The sequence below is a fragment of the Aquarana catesbeiana genome, linkage group LG01 (assembly GCF_042186555.1).
Source record: "Aquarana catesbeiana isolate 2022-GZ linkage group LG01, ASM4218655v1, whole genome shotgun sequence".
Lineage (NCBI taxonomy): Eukaryota > Metazoa > Chordata > Amphibia > Anura > Ranidae > Aquarana > Aquarana catesbeiana.
In genome coordinates this window covers 296,177,443-296,193,768 of record NC_133324.1, presented here as the reverse complement: position 1 = coordinate 296,193,768, position 16,326 = coordinate 296,177,443, and the positions used below count along the sequence as shown (strand labels likewise).

The 16,326-nt window shown below is 42.1% G+C and overlaps 1 protein-coding gene across 1 annotated transcript in view; it reads left to right on the top strand.

The window, feature by feature from the left end:
- LRRC74B (leucine rich repeat containing 74B) overlaps nt 1–16,326 on the top strand; it is a 63,090-nt gene that overhangs the window by 21,584 nt on the left and 25,180 nt on the right. The window contains exons 6-7 of the mRNA XM_073629338.1: nt 11,087–11,196; nt 15,724–15,839. Coding sequence (XP_073485439.1) covers nt 11,087–11,196; nt 15,724–15,839 — 226 coding nt within the window. The remainder of the gene's footprint in view (nt 1–11,086; nt 11,197–15,723; nt 15,840–16,326) is intronic.

Sequence of the window (16,326 nt, the reverse complement as noted above, 5' to 3'; positions counted from 1 at the left end):
CTGGTGACTCAGTTGGAGGACGTATCCTAAAAGTAACTATACAGCATAGTGTTGCCGGGTTGGCTTAAAGGTTCAAGCACTGTGACTGACGTTCATTGCAGAAAAAAAAAAACAACACATCCTGTGGCAGAGGATTGTACCGGTTTATCCCAAACAAGTCTGTGGCAGAGACTTTTGTTCATGCTACGTACTGGCTGCTAGGCAAGTGAGAGAGGCCTATCCAGGCGAGCAAAGAGTGTGTCCCACGAGGGGAGCGCATTCTATTATAATATCCAAATTCTACCAGGACATTTGTCAAGAACCCTACAAGAAGATATTTGAGTTTCTTCTGCAGTTTCCCTTCTGCCTCTTTCCTGCTACTTCCTTAGTAACTCGTTTAATAAAGCATTGAAAACGTACTCAAGTGTTGGTGCGTGTATCGTCCAGAGGTAAACTCAACGGAACCCTAGACCCGGTGCTGGTGAAACAGAGGGAAGGAGAGTGAAGGTAACAAGCCCGCTTATACCAGCAGCTCCGCCGAGAGTTATTGCTACATGTGGGGGCGTTGTCCGGGATTTGTTGACCGTCAATTCTCGCAACCCAGAGAGTTGTTTTACCGGGAGTTTACAGAGAGAGCTGGACTTTGGAAAAAATTCTTCAGGAAGAGAAAAGGTTAAACTGTAGGACTTTATTTCTGAGTGCGTAGACGGCAGGCGCCAGTGAAGGCCCGGGAGCTACGTGACCAGAAGAACAAGTGGGAGGAGCCTACCCTGCTTGTTACAACGTGGGGCGCGTATATGTGTTTGGCGCCAGAGGAGAGGAAAGGCCTCGTGATCGTGCTGAGAAGATCAGAGTGTGGCCATGTCTTCTCCGGCGATGCAGCCAATCATGGGACGAGAATGTTCCCTACAAGCACCGTGATGAATGCTGTGCTATCTGGAACTCTGCTTACAGATACTGGAGTTCGTTTGAAGCCGCAGGGGAGGTTTGTCCTGTATACCTCAGGAGATATTGAGGGACTGGGTATGATCTGCCACCGATGTGAAGGATTGGCCGTACATCTCCGTCCATTTGGCCGATGTCCGCAATGTGGAGAGTACTTGTTTGTGGTGGAGCAACCTACCACGTCGCCCCATGCTTATCGGATGGATTGGGCAATAGTTATCGCCACAGTAGAAGCGGCTACTACTACTACGGAGAGAACGACAGGCCACCACTTTGCCTGTTGTTGCTGATAATGTTCCGGAAAGAGACATTGCTGCTGTCGTCTCGTTAGGGGACATTACTTTGATTTCTGCGTCCACTACACCTACTCCTGTTGTACCTACTCAGAGGAAGGTGGGATATGTGAAGGCTTCCGGCGGCCGTGGTCGAGGCCTACCCCAGAGGTTACCTGAACCGGAGCTATCAGAGTCCACGTCAGGAACGGGTAAGCCACTGATGGGGAATGTATCTGGGACTGTGAGTAAATATCTGCCAGCTGAAGAGTTGGGAGACTCGGAATTAGAATCCATGTCGGATCTTTCTGGGGATGATGACCTATTTGAGACTATGTCACAAGAGCTGTTATGGTCACAAGGTGAAGATGTTGCCTCTGCTATGACTTTCCCTGAATGGACAGCCCTGAGTTCTGGGAAGACATCACCCTGTGTGGAGCCACACAGTACTGTTACCGGGACTTTGCCAAACGTTGCTAGTTCACTACAGACACCGGCTGGGTCTATGGTGAGCAAATCATTGGATTCCTGTGTACCGCCTGGTATGGGGAGAGACAGATCTTTGCCCAAACTTGCACGTTTACAGAGGATGTTAAACAAGCGTGTAGCTGCCGAGTATGGTTTGGAGTTCCCCTATGTGCCCCAGGACATAATGCAGGTGATTGAAACTAATCGGGAACTTTGGTACAGTGAAGCTGTTTGGGACTATTTGTCTGTGCCTAAGCCTTTCCGAAAGACTGGATGTTCTGTTAAGATGGATGAACGTTTTAGTGGATGTTTCATGCACGGGAACTTCGGTCGGCACATCTATGCTGACAAAGTGGTCATCTGCAGGCCCGGAAAAGATGATGTTGTCTATTTCATTACCACCGTGGATAAAACAGGAAAGTCACTGACATTGCCAGATCCTCGGTTTTATTGGTGATTCTGGACAACAGAACTTTGCAAGTAGTTAGCTAGTTCGTGTCAGTGTAAAGAAATCTGCGTGGTCAAGATTTACATATTCTGCTCAGTGTTTTAAATCCAAGGACTTCTTTTTGCTAGCCGGATTTTTTTCTTTATTTGAAGAGATCATAGTACAGGGATGGACTCCTTAAGTTTATTCCGATATGGATAAAAGGAAGAGAGGCTCATTTTCTCTAAAAATGAGGCTTTGCTCCTAATATTGTACAGTATATATATATGTGTGTGTTTAATAAGTTTTCCTTTTCAGGAATTATTGGATCTTCTATCGAGCTGGGAGGCTTTTCAGCTAGATAGATCGTAAGGTTATGTATAATCATAGGATGGTTTTGTTTGCGGATGTGAACATAATGTTTTATAGATGTAAGTCTTATAATATCTTTCCACTGTCTTTTCCTCTCTCTTTGTCTATCCAAGTTATAAGAAACTCAAATACCTACTCCCAGGCTTGGGAGTTACTGTTACTGTTTTTGGACAGACGTTGGGGACAACGTCTACTATAGTGGGGGGAGTATGTAGCGCTGGTAGATTTGCGATCTACCATATGTTAGGTAAATTTAGTAACTTGTTCGTTAAAATAGGTTAGGTTTGCCTCTGTTCCAGCTTGGCTGACGTTGTGTGTGTTTCCATGCTGACCGGTGGGTGTCGCTGTTGTCACTGGTCAGTGTTGGAAAGGCAACGTGTCGAAGCGTATGGATGCTCTTCTGTCCCGGAGACAACTCGGTGGAGGTGGTCCTCCGAGATGCATGCCGGGCGAGGGTATTTATGGGACAGACGCCATATTGTGGGGTTCATTTTTACAGCCGCCTGCTGGCCCTCCCGGTATGCGTTAGAGAGAAATCTCGTGGTCCTCCGTTCCGGAGGAGTGAGCCCAGAAGCTTGTCTGGGGCCTACCACAGCAGCCGAGGAATGGTCCTGAGCTGTCTATCCAAAGGGAGGAAGCTGGACAACCGAGGAGATCCCAGGGGAGGACCCGTCATGGAAGGATCACGCGGCATGCTGGTCTGGAGAGGGGCCTGGTGACTCGGTTGGAGGACGTATCCTAAAAGTAACTATACAGCATAGTGTTGCTGGGTTGGCTTAAAGGTTCATGCACTGTGACTGACGTTCATTGCAGAAAAAAAAAAAACAATACATCCTGTGGCAGAGGATCGTACCGGTTTATCCCAAACAAGTCTGTGGCAGAGACTTTTGTTCGTGCTACGTACTGGCTGCTAGGCAATGAGAGAGGCCTATCCAGGCGAGCAAAGAGTGTGTCCCACGAGGGGAGCGCATTCTATTATAATATCCAAATTCTACCAGGACATTTGTCAAGAACCCTACAAGAAGATATTTGAGTTTCTTCTGCAGTTTCCCTTCTGCCTCTTTCCTGCTACTTCCTTAGTAACTTGCTTAATAAAGCATTGAAAACGTACTCAAGTGTTGGTGTGTGTATCGTCCAGAGGTAAACTCAACGGAACCCTAGACCCGGTGCCGGTGAAACAGAGGGAAGGAGAGTGAAGGTAACAAGCCCGCTTAAACCAACAGCTCTGCCGAGAGTTATTGCTACATATATATATTTATATATATAAAAGGTCGGCGCTAACTCAAATCAAATAAAAATGAACATTCAGTGCATGATGGTTAAACCAAAACAATTTAGAAAAAATCCTCAAAGAAAAGTCCAAACACCAAAACCAAAGTCTGTTGGTGTAGGAGAAAAACAAACTCACCAGATAACTAATTAAGGAAAACTTTGTAGTAATCTGATCCTTTGGAGAATACAAGACATCAAGGAGGGATAATCCTTTGCTTTAACACCATCTGCTGGTGTATCCTTAATCTCGTGTATTAGCAAAGTACATCACATAGCGCAATATGTTACTACAACCTGGTAAATTAAAATAGTGAAGTGCGCACTTACATTGTGGGGTGCTAAGGAGTTAGCACCAACGTGTACAGCCAAAAAGCAGGGACCAGCGCCATTCCTAGAAGTCTCGGCATGCGCTCCAACACACCAGAGATCCGAACCAAGCAAGCACCACCAGAAGTGACGTCAGTGCGGGCAAGTGTGCAGTCTCAAAGATTAGAAGTTTTGACTGAAGTCCACTAATAAACCGCAGGTGGTTAAAAAAAATAAAATAATTCCCTGCAAGGCAATATCATAATGTGCTGGTATGCATTGCAATACTAGCACATTATGATAGACTTACCTTAGAACGAAGCCATCCAGCACTGCGTTGTTACAGCTGAAATGGCTGACATCTTCCCCCGGTCTTCCTTCCATGTTCACGGCCTCTGGCTACATGAGTGACTGGGGGCGCAATGAACTCAATCTCGCTAGGGTTGCCACCTCATCCCTTTAAACCAGAACACATATTAATTACACAGGTTCTGTGGCTAATTAAGGTGGTAATTAAACTCGCTTGGTGCCTTATCTGCATTAAATTAGCCTCAGAACCTGTGTAATTCAAATTTGTTCAGGTTTAAAGGGATGAGGTGGCAACCCTAACTCTTGCGCATTGAGCCGCCGTTTAAGCCGCCCTTGCTAGAGGTTACTGGACATCCTTACCACTCACTAATTGGTTGCTAGAGGTTACTGCCAGTCTGTGCCTATTTACATATTAATGCCACTGCTATTTACATATCAATGCAGGTTATTTACATGTCTTTATTTACAGGGTCTTCAGGTGAGTCATCTGTACATGGCAATAGGCAGAGCTGGACAGTATTAGTAATAGAACTTCACACTGAGATATTGGGACACAGCACAGGACTAAAACCTCAAGGCATAAGAGAATTTAAACTGGGATAGTTGGCAAGTATGAAGCAGCTGCTTTGGGCCCCAGAACAATGATGGGGCCCAGGGCAGCTTCCCCTTTTGCCCTGCCTTAAAGATGGCCCTGGTGTTAACATGCGTTAAAAGCCAGATCTGACTAGAGCTTGAGGACCTAACCAGACTCTCTATTGTATTAATACATGGTGCTGCCACTTTTCTGTGCACTGTGTTAAGGCAGCCTGTTTTATTTTTAATTTGCTGTTAACGTACCTTATTGTGTGAAAAAGAAGTACCTGCTTCATTTTTTTCAACACAGCGCAGAGATGTTTAAGATATGTGCATTTTAGTGCACTAACGTGAAACAATGTTGTAGTATGCTAGGCATATGAATTGGGTTGTGCTCAAAGTAAATGAGCCATAATAATATTAGTTCAGATTAGCACTGTCGTATTAAATATATGTAAGCAGTGTGTAATATTCATTTTCATCACTAGATGTCATTTGTGAACAATGGAGATCAGAGACATGTATCTGTTTCAGGTTATGTTGCTGCAATGTGACTGAATTTAGAAGCCAGGCATAAGGCTACATTCCCACCAGCAATAAAGACTGGTGTAAATTGTAGCATCACAAATCTTTTGTTTACAACTGCGGATGAGAGCGGCAAGGTGCAGCCACTGGCGCCATTCACTGTAATAAAAGGTCACCGATGGCTGCAGCTATTCGCGGCTTTCTGCACAGCCAGCGATTACTTGCTGTGATGCACACTATGGGGAAACACACGAATAGACCCGGTCAGCAGACCATTGATTTCAACAACAATCTTCCTGTAAGATTATATATTTATTAAACATATTTTAGACATTTTATTCACCCGTTAAAGCCTCCATCTTGGTATTGCCATCTTGGTTGTGGCGTCAACAGCCCGTCCAGACTCAAGTGACTCTCTTTAGTATTTCCCATTGCTCCTCCCCAGCTGCTACATACAAGGTTATGTAGGTTGCTGAGGGGCGGGGCAAAGGAGCTTGGTTAGCAAAGACTGCTATTAGATAGGGAGAGGGATATGACTTCCAAGGAGGAAGGGGATCGGGCTAGGGAATTGACTGAATGTCTAAAGTAGTCAAATTTGCCAGCAAGCTCAGAGGCACATTGCAAATCAATTAAAAGATATATATTTTAGGCCCATTCACACTGTTGCTGAGTTTCCCTTTCTTCCTGTCTGGTTAAAGCATTATCAGTAGGACAAAGAATGAGGGAAAATCTCTCTAACAGATTCCTGGATAACAGTAGAAACTGTCTAACCTTTGCCCATTTTATCTAAATCCAAGAAAAAAGTTTGGGTTTGGGCTGGAAATACACTTTAAGTGGCCTAGGTATCTAATTATTTTGACATATTTTTCACTGAAGATATCTCCTGCTTATGCATTCATATCATTATAGGTTTGAATTCTTCAGGTTTGTAAATGATTGATTTTAAAGTTTACCTACCATGAAAGGAGCATGTATGCTGCCACTGACATTTATTACAGTAATTTTTTATATAGCGTTGTTAATTTACACAGCAATTTTAAAAGCTAACCATTCACATCAGTCCCTGCCCCCAAGGAGCTTAAAATCGAAGGGGTCTGCCAATTAAACTACTAGCATGTCTTTGGCACGTGGGAGGGAACTGGAGTACCCTTGGTAAAGCTGCACAGAGAGAAAATGGAAACTCTATGTAGTTTGCAGTGTTCTGGTCAAGAATTGCACCAAGGACCCCAGTTCTGCAAGGCAGATATGATAACCATTGAGCTACTCTGTTACCCAGAGCCTTTTCTTTTGAAAATTGCTCATCTATTTTGCTGATCCTCAAAATTCTAAACGTTATGTCTTTGACCTAGGACAAATATGCTAAGGGCTTCTAACTTTTTATGACCTCCTTTTCAGAGGGGAAGTATAGAGTGTGCAGTGGGAAGCTGGCTAGTAAGGTGTTTCGATGGCAGGGTTTAAAGAAATAGATGAATGACATCTTAAATCCTGGTATGACTCCGGGTCCTACCCATTCCAGTCCCGGCATATTTTTTAAGAATAATACAACACAAGACCACTGCCTTTGTCTGGGGCTCTTCAAAAGCAGACTACCGAAGCACACCCTCTACCTCTCTAAACTTAGAGGTGGCCTCGGATTCCCCAATTTTACAACCTATTATCATGCGTCTCAATTAGCTCAACTACCAAAATACCATGCAACCTCCGAAATCCCTCTTTGGGTAGTGTTAGAGCCTGTGGATTGTGATCCATTGTCTCTGACTAACCTTTTATGGCTGCGCCCGTCAGATCGCAAAAAACGTACCAATCCAATTACTAAACATTTTCTTGTCATTTGGGACAAATTTAAACTAATGTATGGCGTACAATCCCCACATGTCCCACTTCAATCCTTTTTTAAAAACCCTCTTTTACCCTGCCTGGATCTCCCCTGCATCCTTTCGAGCATGGTCCGCATCCAACTTAACCAGACTTCATGAACTGACGTCTCCCACCTCAATCAAATCATTCCCCACTTTATGTGAAAACCTTGGACTTCCGAAATCTGAACTGTTCCGTTATCTTCAGATGAAAAAACTTTTTTACACCATATATCCAAGACGGAGTTAGACGTGATAATTTATCTTGATTTGAAGACATGTAAACGTGATCCTCATACAAAAGGACTGATTTTGAATTTCTACGCCCAACTCATTGCTAAACCTGATGCTGAACCAGCTACCTATGCAGCCTAATGGAAAGCTGACCTTGGGCTTAAGCTGGAAACAACTGACTGGAAAAAAATCTGGGATGCAACAAAATAATCCTTGCAAAACATGGTTGCATTAGAAACAAATTATAAAGTACTTACACGTTGGTACTTGGTCCCTACCAGGATTGCAAATTATGCCCCCAGCTACCCCGCATCCTGTTTTCAAGGCTGAACCGCTATTGGGTCACATTCTCATATTTGGTTGGACTGCCCGGTAGCTAAAACATTCTGAAAGGAAATATTCCATATACTTTCTATACTGCTTGAGGAATCGATCTCTCTTGATCTGTTCGTGGCACTTCTAAATTTAAAACCGGCTAACTTCACTTGATCCCACTTTAAACTCCTTCTACAAATCACAACAGACCATCGCCAAAGCTTGGAAATCACAGACGCTAATATTAGCTGAAACAAACACAGAGTTGTTATGATCCATGCCAAAATAGAAGCTATCACTCATGACAAAATCTGTAAATTCGAGAAAACCTGGCATCCTTGGGTTAAACATTATTTACCCCCCCCAATTTTGATGAATCCCTATTGGTGACTTGGTAACATACAATTTTACTTACACTTCTTATACGTGTGTCTGGTGCTTGAAGTTGCATTCTACCCCGGGGACTATTCCTACTCCTATTCTTATTCTTTTTTATTTTCTTACTTTATTCTTATTCGTGTTCTTATTCTTCTTACAAACAAGATATTTGGGGGGCACACTCTCAAAGATGCATTAAAGATGGTGCAGCCATAAGACCATAGAACAGAACAAAATATTACAGCGCACACATGCAAAAAAAGAAATTTACCTCTTGCAAGGCCATTTAAAACACCTAAACATTTTTTAAAAATATGGGGATTTAGTCACACCATATTGCTATATTGTGCTTAAGCCCACTTACTGCGACAAAGTAACCCATAGTTAGTGGGTCCTATGCTATCCGTAGAATGGGAGATCCTGCTTCTCTGAACCATGGGAGAAATACGCTCCTCTATATGGGAGAACTAAAGTACTCCACCTATGACCAGTATTGCTAACCTACCAGATTGAAATTTACTGACACAACATCCAAAATTTCCTGGCACAGCCAAGTTTTTACTGGCATTTCCAAAAATTACAAAATTACAGTTTTAAGTGCAAATTTTAGTATTTAGGCTACAAACAAGTACAACATGCAATTAGCAATGATATTTAAGGTAGATATTAGGGCAAAAAACATATTTCTTATTTTATTTTCGATATAGTAAGTAAGTAGCTCAGGGACAGGACTCAGGAGGGCAAGAAATTAGAATAGGAAGGCACACATCAACATGACTCTCACAGTGACAATGACAGAAGTGTGCAGCAGTACAGATGATGCTGACTTCTCACCGGCATGAAACGTCCCCCTCCTGAGTCACAGTGAGAGTCTCTTTCCAAGCCAGGTGGTCCCTTCAGTCCACTCCAGTCTAAACAGCACTGACAGTCCTGCTCCCGACCTGCCCTGCTGCTTTCCTGCAGACACACACACAAGGCTCTGGCCGCTCTGCTTGGCTGCCTTGCACCAGGACATCACACGACATGCTCGGGCACCACCTCCACCAAAGCTGCCCGAACACACTGTAGCAGGCACTTGGATGGTCTTGGCCGGCTCTGGACTGGGCCAAACATCACAGCCATATTTTTTACTGGCAACTTTTTCCTTTTACTGGCATTTACTGGCAGGAGGAAATTGCCTGTTTTTTACTGACTGCCAGTAAAAATACTGACGGTTGGCAACACTGCCTATGACACAGGTGGACACTACCTTGTTTGTCTATTGTAGGGATTCTGACCAAATCCTTTGGGGCTGGAGCACCCCACTCCCTCATCTTTGCCTCTCATTAGTGTCCACCTGTGTTATAGGTGGAGTACTTTAGTTCCCCCATATAGAGGAGTGTATGTCTCCCATGGTTCTGAGAAGCAGGATCTCCCATTCTATGGATAGCGTAAGACCCATTAACTATGGGGTACTTTGTCGCAGTAAGTGGGTTTAAGCACCATATACCAATATGGTGTGACCAAATCCCCATATTTTTTGAAAATGTTTAGGTGTTTTAAATAGCCTTGCAGGAGGTAAATGTCTTTTTTGCATGTGTGCGCTGTAATATTTTGTTCTGTTCTTTTTCTCCTTACTTCTTCTTTTCCCCTCACTTTTCTTAATTTTTCTCCCTTGCCTTTCTCCATGCTTTGCTCTCCCATTTCCCAAATTTTCCTACCTTTATTTCTTCCTCTTGGTCCAGGTAACAACAATTGGACCTAGACTTTCTATGTTTTGGAACATTATAATTTTGAGCTCTAATACGCTTCATATACTAGATACATTTTTCATGTTTATGCTATGTGTGATTTTCGAAGATCATTAACCTCTTGTTTAATACTAATTTGTCTTCTTTATTATATTGGATTTTGATCTTTCCCAAACACTTTTAAGAACGAATTCTCTTATGTACAATGCCTATTTTTGAACTATAGCGTGTATATATCATATTATATTGTGTACTGGAGCTATCTTCACAATTGTACTTTATGATGATACTTCTATATTGTTGCATCTGTACCTGATTGTATAAATTGTTAAAATCTAATAAAACAAGTTTGACAAGAAAATCCTGGTATGATGTCCAAAACTGCCCTTCTGTTTTCTTTCTGTTTCCTGTAAAGTTGCCTCAGTATGAACTGTGATCTGACTTGGAGGCAACTTTCATTGAAATGAATGGGTACAAGTCGCCTAGAAGTCGGGTAGTACAGGAACCTTTTCTGAAGTCGGAGCGACTGCAGTAGTGTGCATTAAGATGGATCCATTCACTTACATTGATTTTTTCAGCTAGCGCGACTTGAGGCGACTAGGGGCGACTTGGAGTCGGATCCAAAGTTGCCCCTGTGTGAATGGGCTCTTACTTGCATGTTGCGTGAGCAATTGATTCAATCAAGTAGCACTGTTTGTCTCCAATCTCCTTATCTGCCTCAATATAGCTAGCGTAATCACAATGATTAGGGCTGTTACACTAGACATCCCGTTTGTCAATGCCTCTTCAAAACAAGGTCTCTTTATTATTTTCCCTCATCCCTTCTCTCAACCTACAAACAGAAATGCAACATGCAAAATGCATAGCAATTTAATGTACATAAAAATGTTTGTCAATGTGTGTTAAAATGTGCATCAACATGCAAAAAAATGCATGTCCATGGCACATCCATTTTTCAAGCATTTTTATACATTTTAATGCACATTTGTGTGAACAGGCCCTAATCAGTCAGCTGGCATTTTTAGAAAGAAGTCAGCAAAAGCAGCCCCATATCTCCCTCTGGAAAGCTTTATTTTATATTATAAACTGTCTACACACTAATCGTGCTTCTTTCTTGACATTTAGGTGAAATTTTGGGAGCTGCCATTGCTGAAAATACAGGCATGTTGGAGATGAATCTAAGCTGGAATCAGTTTCGTGGGAAGGAAGCTGTCGCCATTGCCAAAGGCTTAGGGGTAAGAAAAATAAATGTTCATTCAACAGGCATGTCAGTTTCATGGACCCTTTCTCAGGGATAAATATCGCAAGTTACAATTATTCCTATCATTACTCAAGCGCTGTATTTCTGAAATTACATAGACATCAGTAGACATTTGGCTCCCTGTAGATTCACTGCAGCCCCAGTTTCCTCTCGATTCAGTCAGGCGTGTCTGATCTAGAGAATCCGGCATTCTAAATTAGTATTATAATAGAGCTAATGAGCCCTGTACTGAGCTATACAATAAGGCCCTGCAAAATTTAATTTTTTCTAAAGGATATTTTTTTTTAATTAAAATAATAAACAAGTTATACTCACCTGCTCTGTGCAATGGTATCGCATAGAGCACCCCAAACCACCTCTTCGGGGGTCTCCCGCCAGTGATCTTGGCTCCTCCTCTTCTGTGTCTGCTCCCATAGCAAGCCACTTGCTCACTCCTGGGCTGACACACAGCCTAGCTCAGCCCTGCACCCCTGCTCTCAGGATTTGATTGACAGCAGCAGGAGCCAATGGCTTCTGCTTCTGCCTGATCCTCATGTGAGAAGAGAAAGACAAAAGAGAAGATCTGCGGATGGGCACAGTGTTGGATTAATATAGGACTCAGGTAAGTGGCAAAATGTTTTTTAAACTAATACAGGGAAGACGCTAGAGTGAAAAATGTTTTAGCTTTAAGACCACTTTAAGATTTTCAAAGTAACCGGTAGCTATTTTTACCCAGATATCGTACTGCTAAAATATATTTTAGTTATTTCATAGGATGCCATCTTATAAGTTTCAGAATTTCAAGATCATTTGCCTTCTGATGATAAGTGCTATTAGATTAATGAAAATTGCTTTAAAAATATGGTAAATACTACACTGTCCAGAACGCTTAGGAACATTTCCATTAGTAGGCTATAATATTTGAAAAGAAAAAATTCTGTTGGGTCTAAAAGGTGTCAGTCTGTGCTAGTGGAAAAAAAAAATTCATACCCACAGCCATCATCTGTATTAATCTACAGTATTGAACATCGTACCTTTCTATTAGCTGCCTAGCCTCCCAGTACCAGCATAACATTTATCAGCCACAGTGTTTCTTCCATTACAATCTGGCACTTGCTCCTTCGAGAAGACAGTGTGTAGCTATAGAGAAAAAGCAGTTTATTTATTTAAATGGCATGCTAGTGAATAAGTACTTTATTTGTTTTAATGCATGTGCAATACTTTTTGGCTCTATAAATGACTAAAGTAAATAAATCCCCCAAAATATATGAGCTTTTTGTTTACACTGAAATAAGGAGATTTATTTTTTTAATGCCAGGGCAACAGTTATTATTCATTACCAGCATAGCTGGCGGACTGTAATGATGTATTAGGAGGATTCCAAAAAACTTCCCTTTTGACTTTGCTACATTATCCTGTTGATAACAGTTTACTGCTAACATATCAAAGCCACTGGCTGTGTTTCCTTTTTTTACTAAGGTAGATTAAATGTATTTATCATCATTTGTACCTGTTATGCCGCGTACACACGGTTGGAATTTCCAACTTAAATACTTAAATAGAGAACAAATTTTTCAATCAGAAATGCCGACGGAGGTTATGCCGTTGGCAAGTCCGACCGTGTGTACGCGGCATTAGTATATGCTTTGGAGGGATACTTAATATATTTCCTTGTAGGTGGCTAGTGCCTAATTTATGCCTCCTATATCTTGCCCGAAGCTGAAGAGCCAGATTTACTTTCAATTTGTAAATACATTTGAGACATGTATATAATAGCACCAATAATAATCTATGTAAATTGCAAAAGATGTCGTTCCAGGAGGCATCTCATCCAGTCCCAAATTGAATAAAAGTTTTCATGATACTTGATTCATGTTTGACCTGAGTGACTGTCAGTCAGGTACCTTTTAAATGAAGCAAAATAATTGCATTAGAGGCCAAAGATGGAAGCTGCTGTTCAACAACCAGGGCTGTAGATAAAGGGGTACCACTGGTCCTCCTGTACTAGGCCAAGGCCAGCAGGGGGGGGGGGGGGCAGGCAACAGGGTGAATCATATGTGGGCAGAGAGAGGGTGATCAGCAGCTGACAGGTGGCTTTTTCTCTATTTCCCCCCCTCCCGCTTTCAGCTGCTGCAGAGAGAGCCATACAGAGCGTCTGTTCTTATATTGCCCCCCTCCCCCACCCCACCATACATTCCCTACTGCTACCCAGGGTCCCCTGTGTACCTCACCCCCACCCCTGCAGTGCTGTCATCTTCTCTCCTCTCCTTTCTGTCGGCATCTGCAAGCACACAATAGGATCTTCAGGTATGGAGAGTGGGGAAATGGCCCAGTAAATATGTCATATTTACCAGCCCCTTACTTTCTTGAATGAACACAATGAGTGATCAGAACTGATCACTCACTGTATTCATGCATAACTGAAGCATAGTAAATTATGTTTATTTGGATGGGGGGGTCCTGTTAGATTGGCTGTATGGGGCCCTGTAGTTTCTAACAGCACCCCTGTCAACAGCCACTGGGCTATAGGTCCTGGGCAGTGACATAACTCACATTGGTTCAGATTTACTTTCATGTACTGCAGCTTATGCTTCTTGAAGGATATGTACACATTTTATTTCTACATAAAATATTGTTTTCCATTCAATTTTATGCAAATTTCAGTTTGCAAGGGCTCCAGTTGGTGAGTGGGGAGGTGGAGAATTATGAAGAAGTTTCTGTAATTAAGAGTGTAGACTATCAAGTATTTATCATCTATATGGGTGGCACAGTGGTGTAGTGGGTATCACTCTCGCCTAGCACTAAAAAACATGCAAACTTCAGACAGGTAGGGATTTGCTGGTTCGAATCCCAACCACGACACTACCTGTCTGCAGTTTGCATGTTCTCCCTATAGCTGTGTGGGTTTCCTCTGGGTACTCTGGTTTCCTCCCACACTCCAAAGACATGCTGAAAAAAAAAGAGTCTGTCCAAAATTGGCCCTAGTATATGAATGTGAGTTGGGGACCTTGGATTGTTGGCTCCTTAAGGGTAGGGTGCGATGTATGTGTGGAGCTGCGTGAATTGTCGGCGCTATATGGGTACCTTAAATAAAAAATAATAATATAATAGATGGGCATCTTAATGAGACACCATGGGATAGGGACAATTCTAGACACGCACCTGCACTCACTCAGGTTGAACTGGATGGACTGGTGTCTTTATTCAACCTTACTAACTATGTAACTATGTAAGTGAACCTCTTACTTTCACCTGCAGACACCGCTAAGTCCTTGACAACCAGTGACGTCATCAGCCCTATTCACTTAAATGGCTGGGAATCCCCAGCCATGTAAGCAAATAGGGTGGGGTGATGGTGACATCACTAAGCAGCAGATATGGCCATGTCCATATTTGGTCAGTGATGTTACCCCCCACTCCCTTGTGTATAAACATAATGGCAGCAATGGAGAGCTCTAATGCGTGACATGAGCAGACAGATCAGCCTATCAATGGGTTCTATTCGTTTGATGATCGGTGGGTGGTATTCATCATAATTGATGCTGGATTTTTTTGGGGGGGGCTTTTTAATTTTTTTTAAAAAGTATTTGTCAAAAACCCCTTACTTGGTCAAAAGTAACCCCAGATATCTGGGGATTACTTTATATTAAGAGGGCTTCCAGATTTTGATAAGTTCCTACTGCACCCCCACAACCAGATGACCAGGATTGTGAGGAAGAAGCACTTATCCTCATCCCCTCCCTTCCCCCACCATGTTTTTCCAATCCCTTGGCTATTTAGTCTTAAAAATGGAGAAACTTAATTTGACAGATTCAGTACCAAATTACTTCAACAGGGTTTGGATCTGGCATCCAAACTTTTTATATGTTTAGTAGAACCTCCTCGAACCAAACCCAAACCAAAAAGTGAAAGTAAAAGAAAATCCCAAATTTTGGGTTGTCACTTCCTGTTTTGGCTATTGGACTGGAAGTGAAGGGAAATCTCCTAGATGGGACACAGAAGACAAAAAAATAAACTGACAGGGGTGATGACCCTCCCTTTCTCTATCTATGGAAAAAAAAGTTTTGCTTTATAGTTCTTCTTTAAAGTATAACTAAAGACAAAACTTTTTTTAGTTTTGGACAGAGTAGAGATAGATTTGAACACCTGTCAGTTTTTATTGCTGTCTGTGTCCCCGTTAAGGAGATCCACCTTCTCTATTTGTCCTATTTACCATTATCATCGAAAGTGAAAGTTAAGATAATAAAATAAAATTTTGGGTTGTCCCCAGAAAAGTAATAGAGGGGAAATCTTCCAATGGGGACACTAGTTCTGGTGACCTGGGGGTCCCCAAGGAATTCCCTCAATTTGCAGGGATTTCCTTTCACTTCTCGTTTGGCTATGGGATAAATCTGACAAGGGTTACTACCCTCCCTTGCTCTATCCAAAATGAAAAAAAAAAAAACATTTGCCTATAGTTCTTTAAGTACTTTCCTTTTTATTTACATACAGTATTATTCATACTCATTGATTTTTTTAACAGGCAAATATTTTCTTAAGAGTTCTGGATCTTTCATACAATGGATTTGGCAATGATGGTGCCTCTGCTTTAGGAGAAGCTCTGAAGATTAATAATGTTTTAGAAGAGCTAAATATAAGGTAATCAATAAGCATAAACACTTGCACGAAATTTGGGGCTATGCAGGTTTCCTGATCAGACCAAATTGAACATGTTTAGGATTCCTTGCCCAAACCAGTGGATGTACAGTGTTGGCATAACCATGTGTTCATTTTGTGACAGCAGTAAACTGCATAAAATGGGGAGTTCTTAAATTTATAAAGCCCCCCCCCACCACCACTGACTGGTATGTTTTTCGAAATTTTTTCCTCCTAACCGGTGCACTATAGTCACATAAATAAGCCTATTGTTGACAATGGAAAAAGAGATGATAGCTGCGTGTATACTGACCTAGCAGTGGGGAAAGTAATAGTAATTATTATGTTCCCAAGAATGCTAGTTTAAATTAGTCATGTGCTGCTTCACATTGCCCAATACAGGCAAAAGAAGCCCAATAGAAAAATGGTAGGCACTTTTAGTGCTCTCCTTTTCAAGGCAGACTACCGTGAAAAGAAAAATAGATGAAGT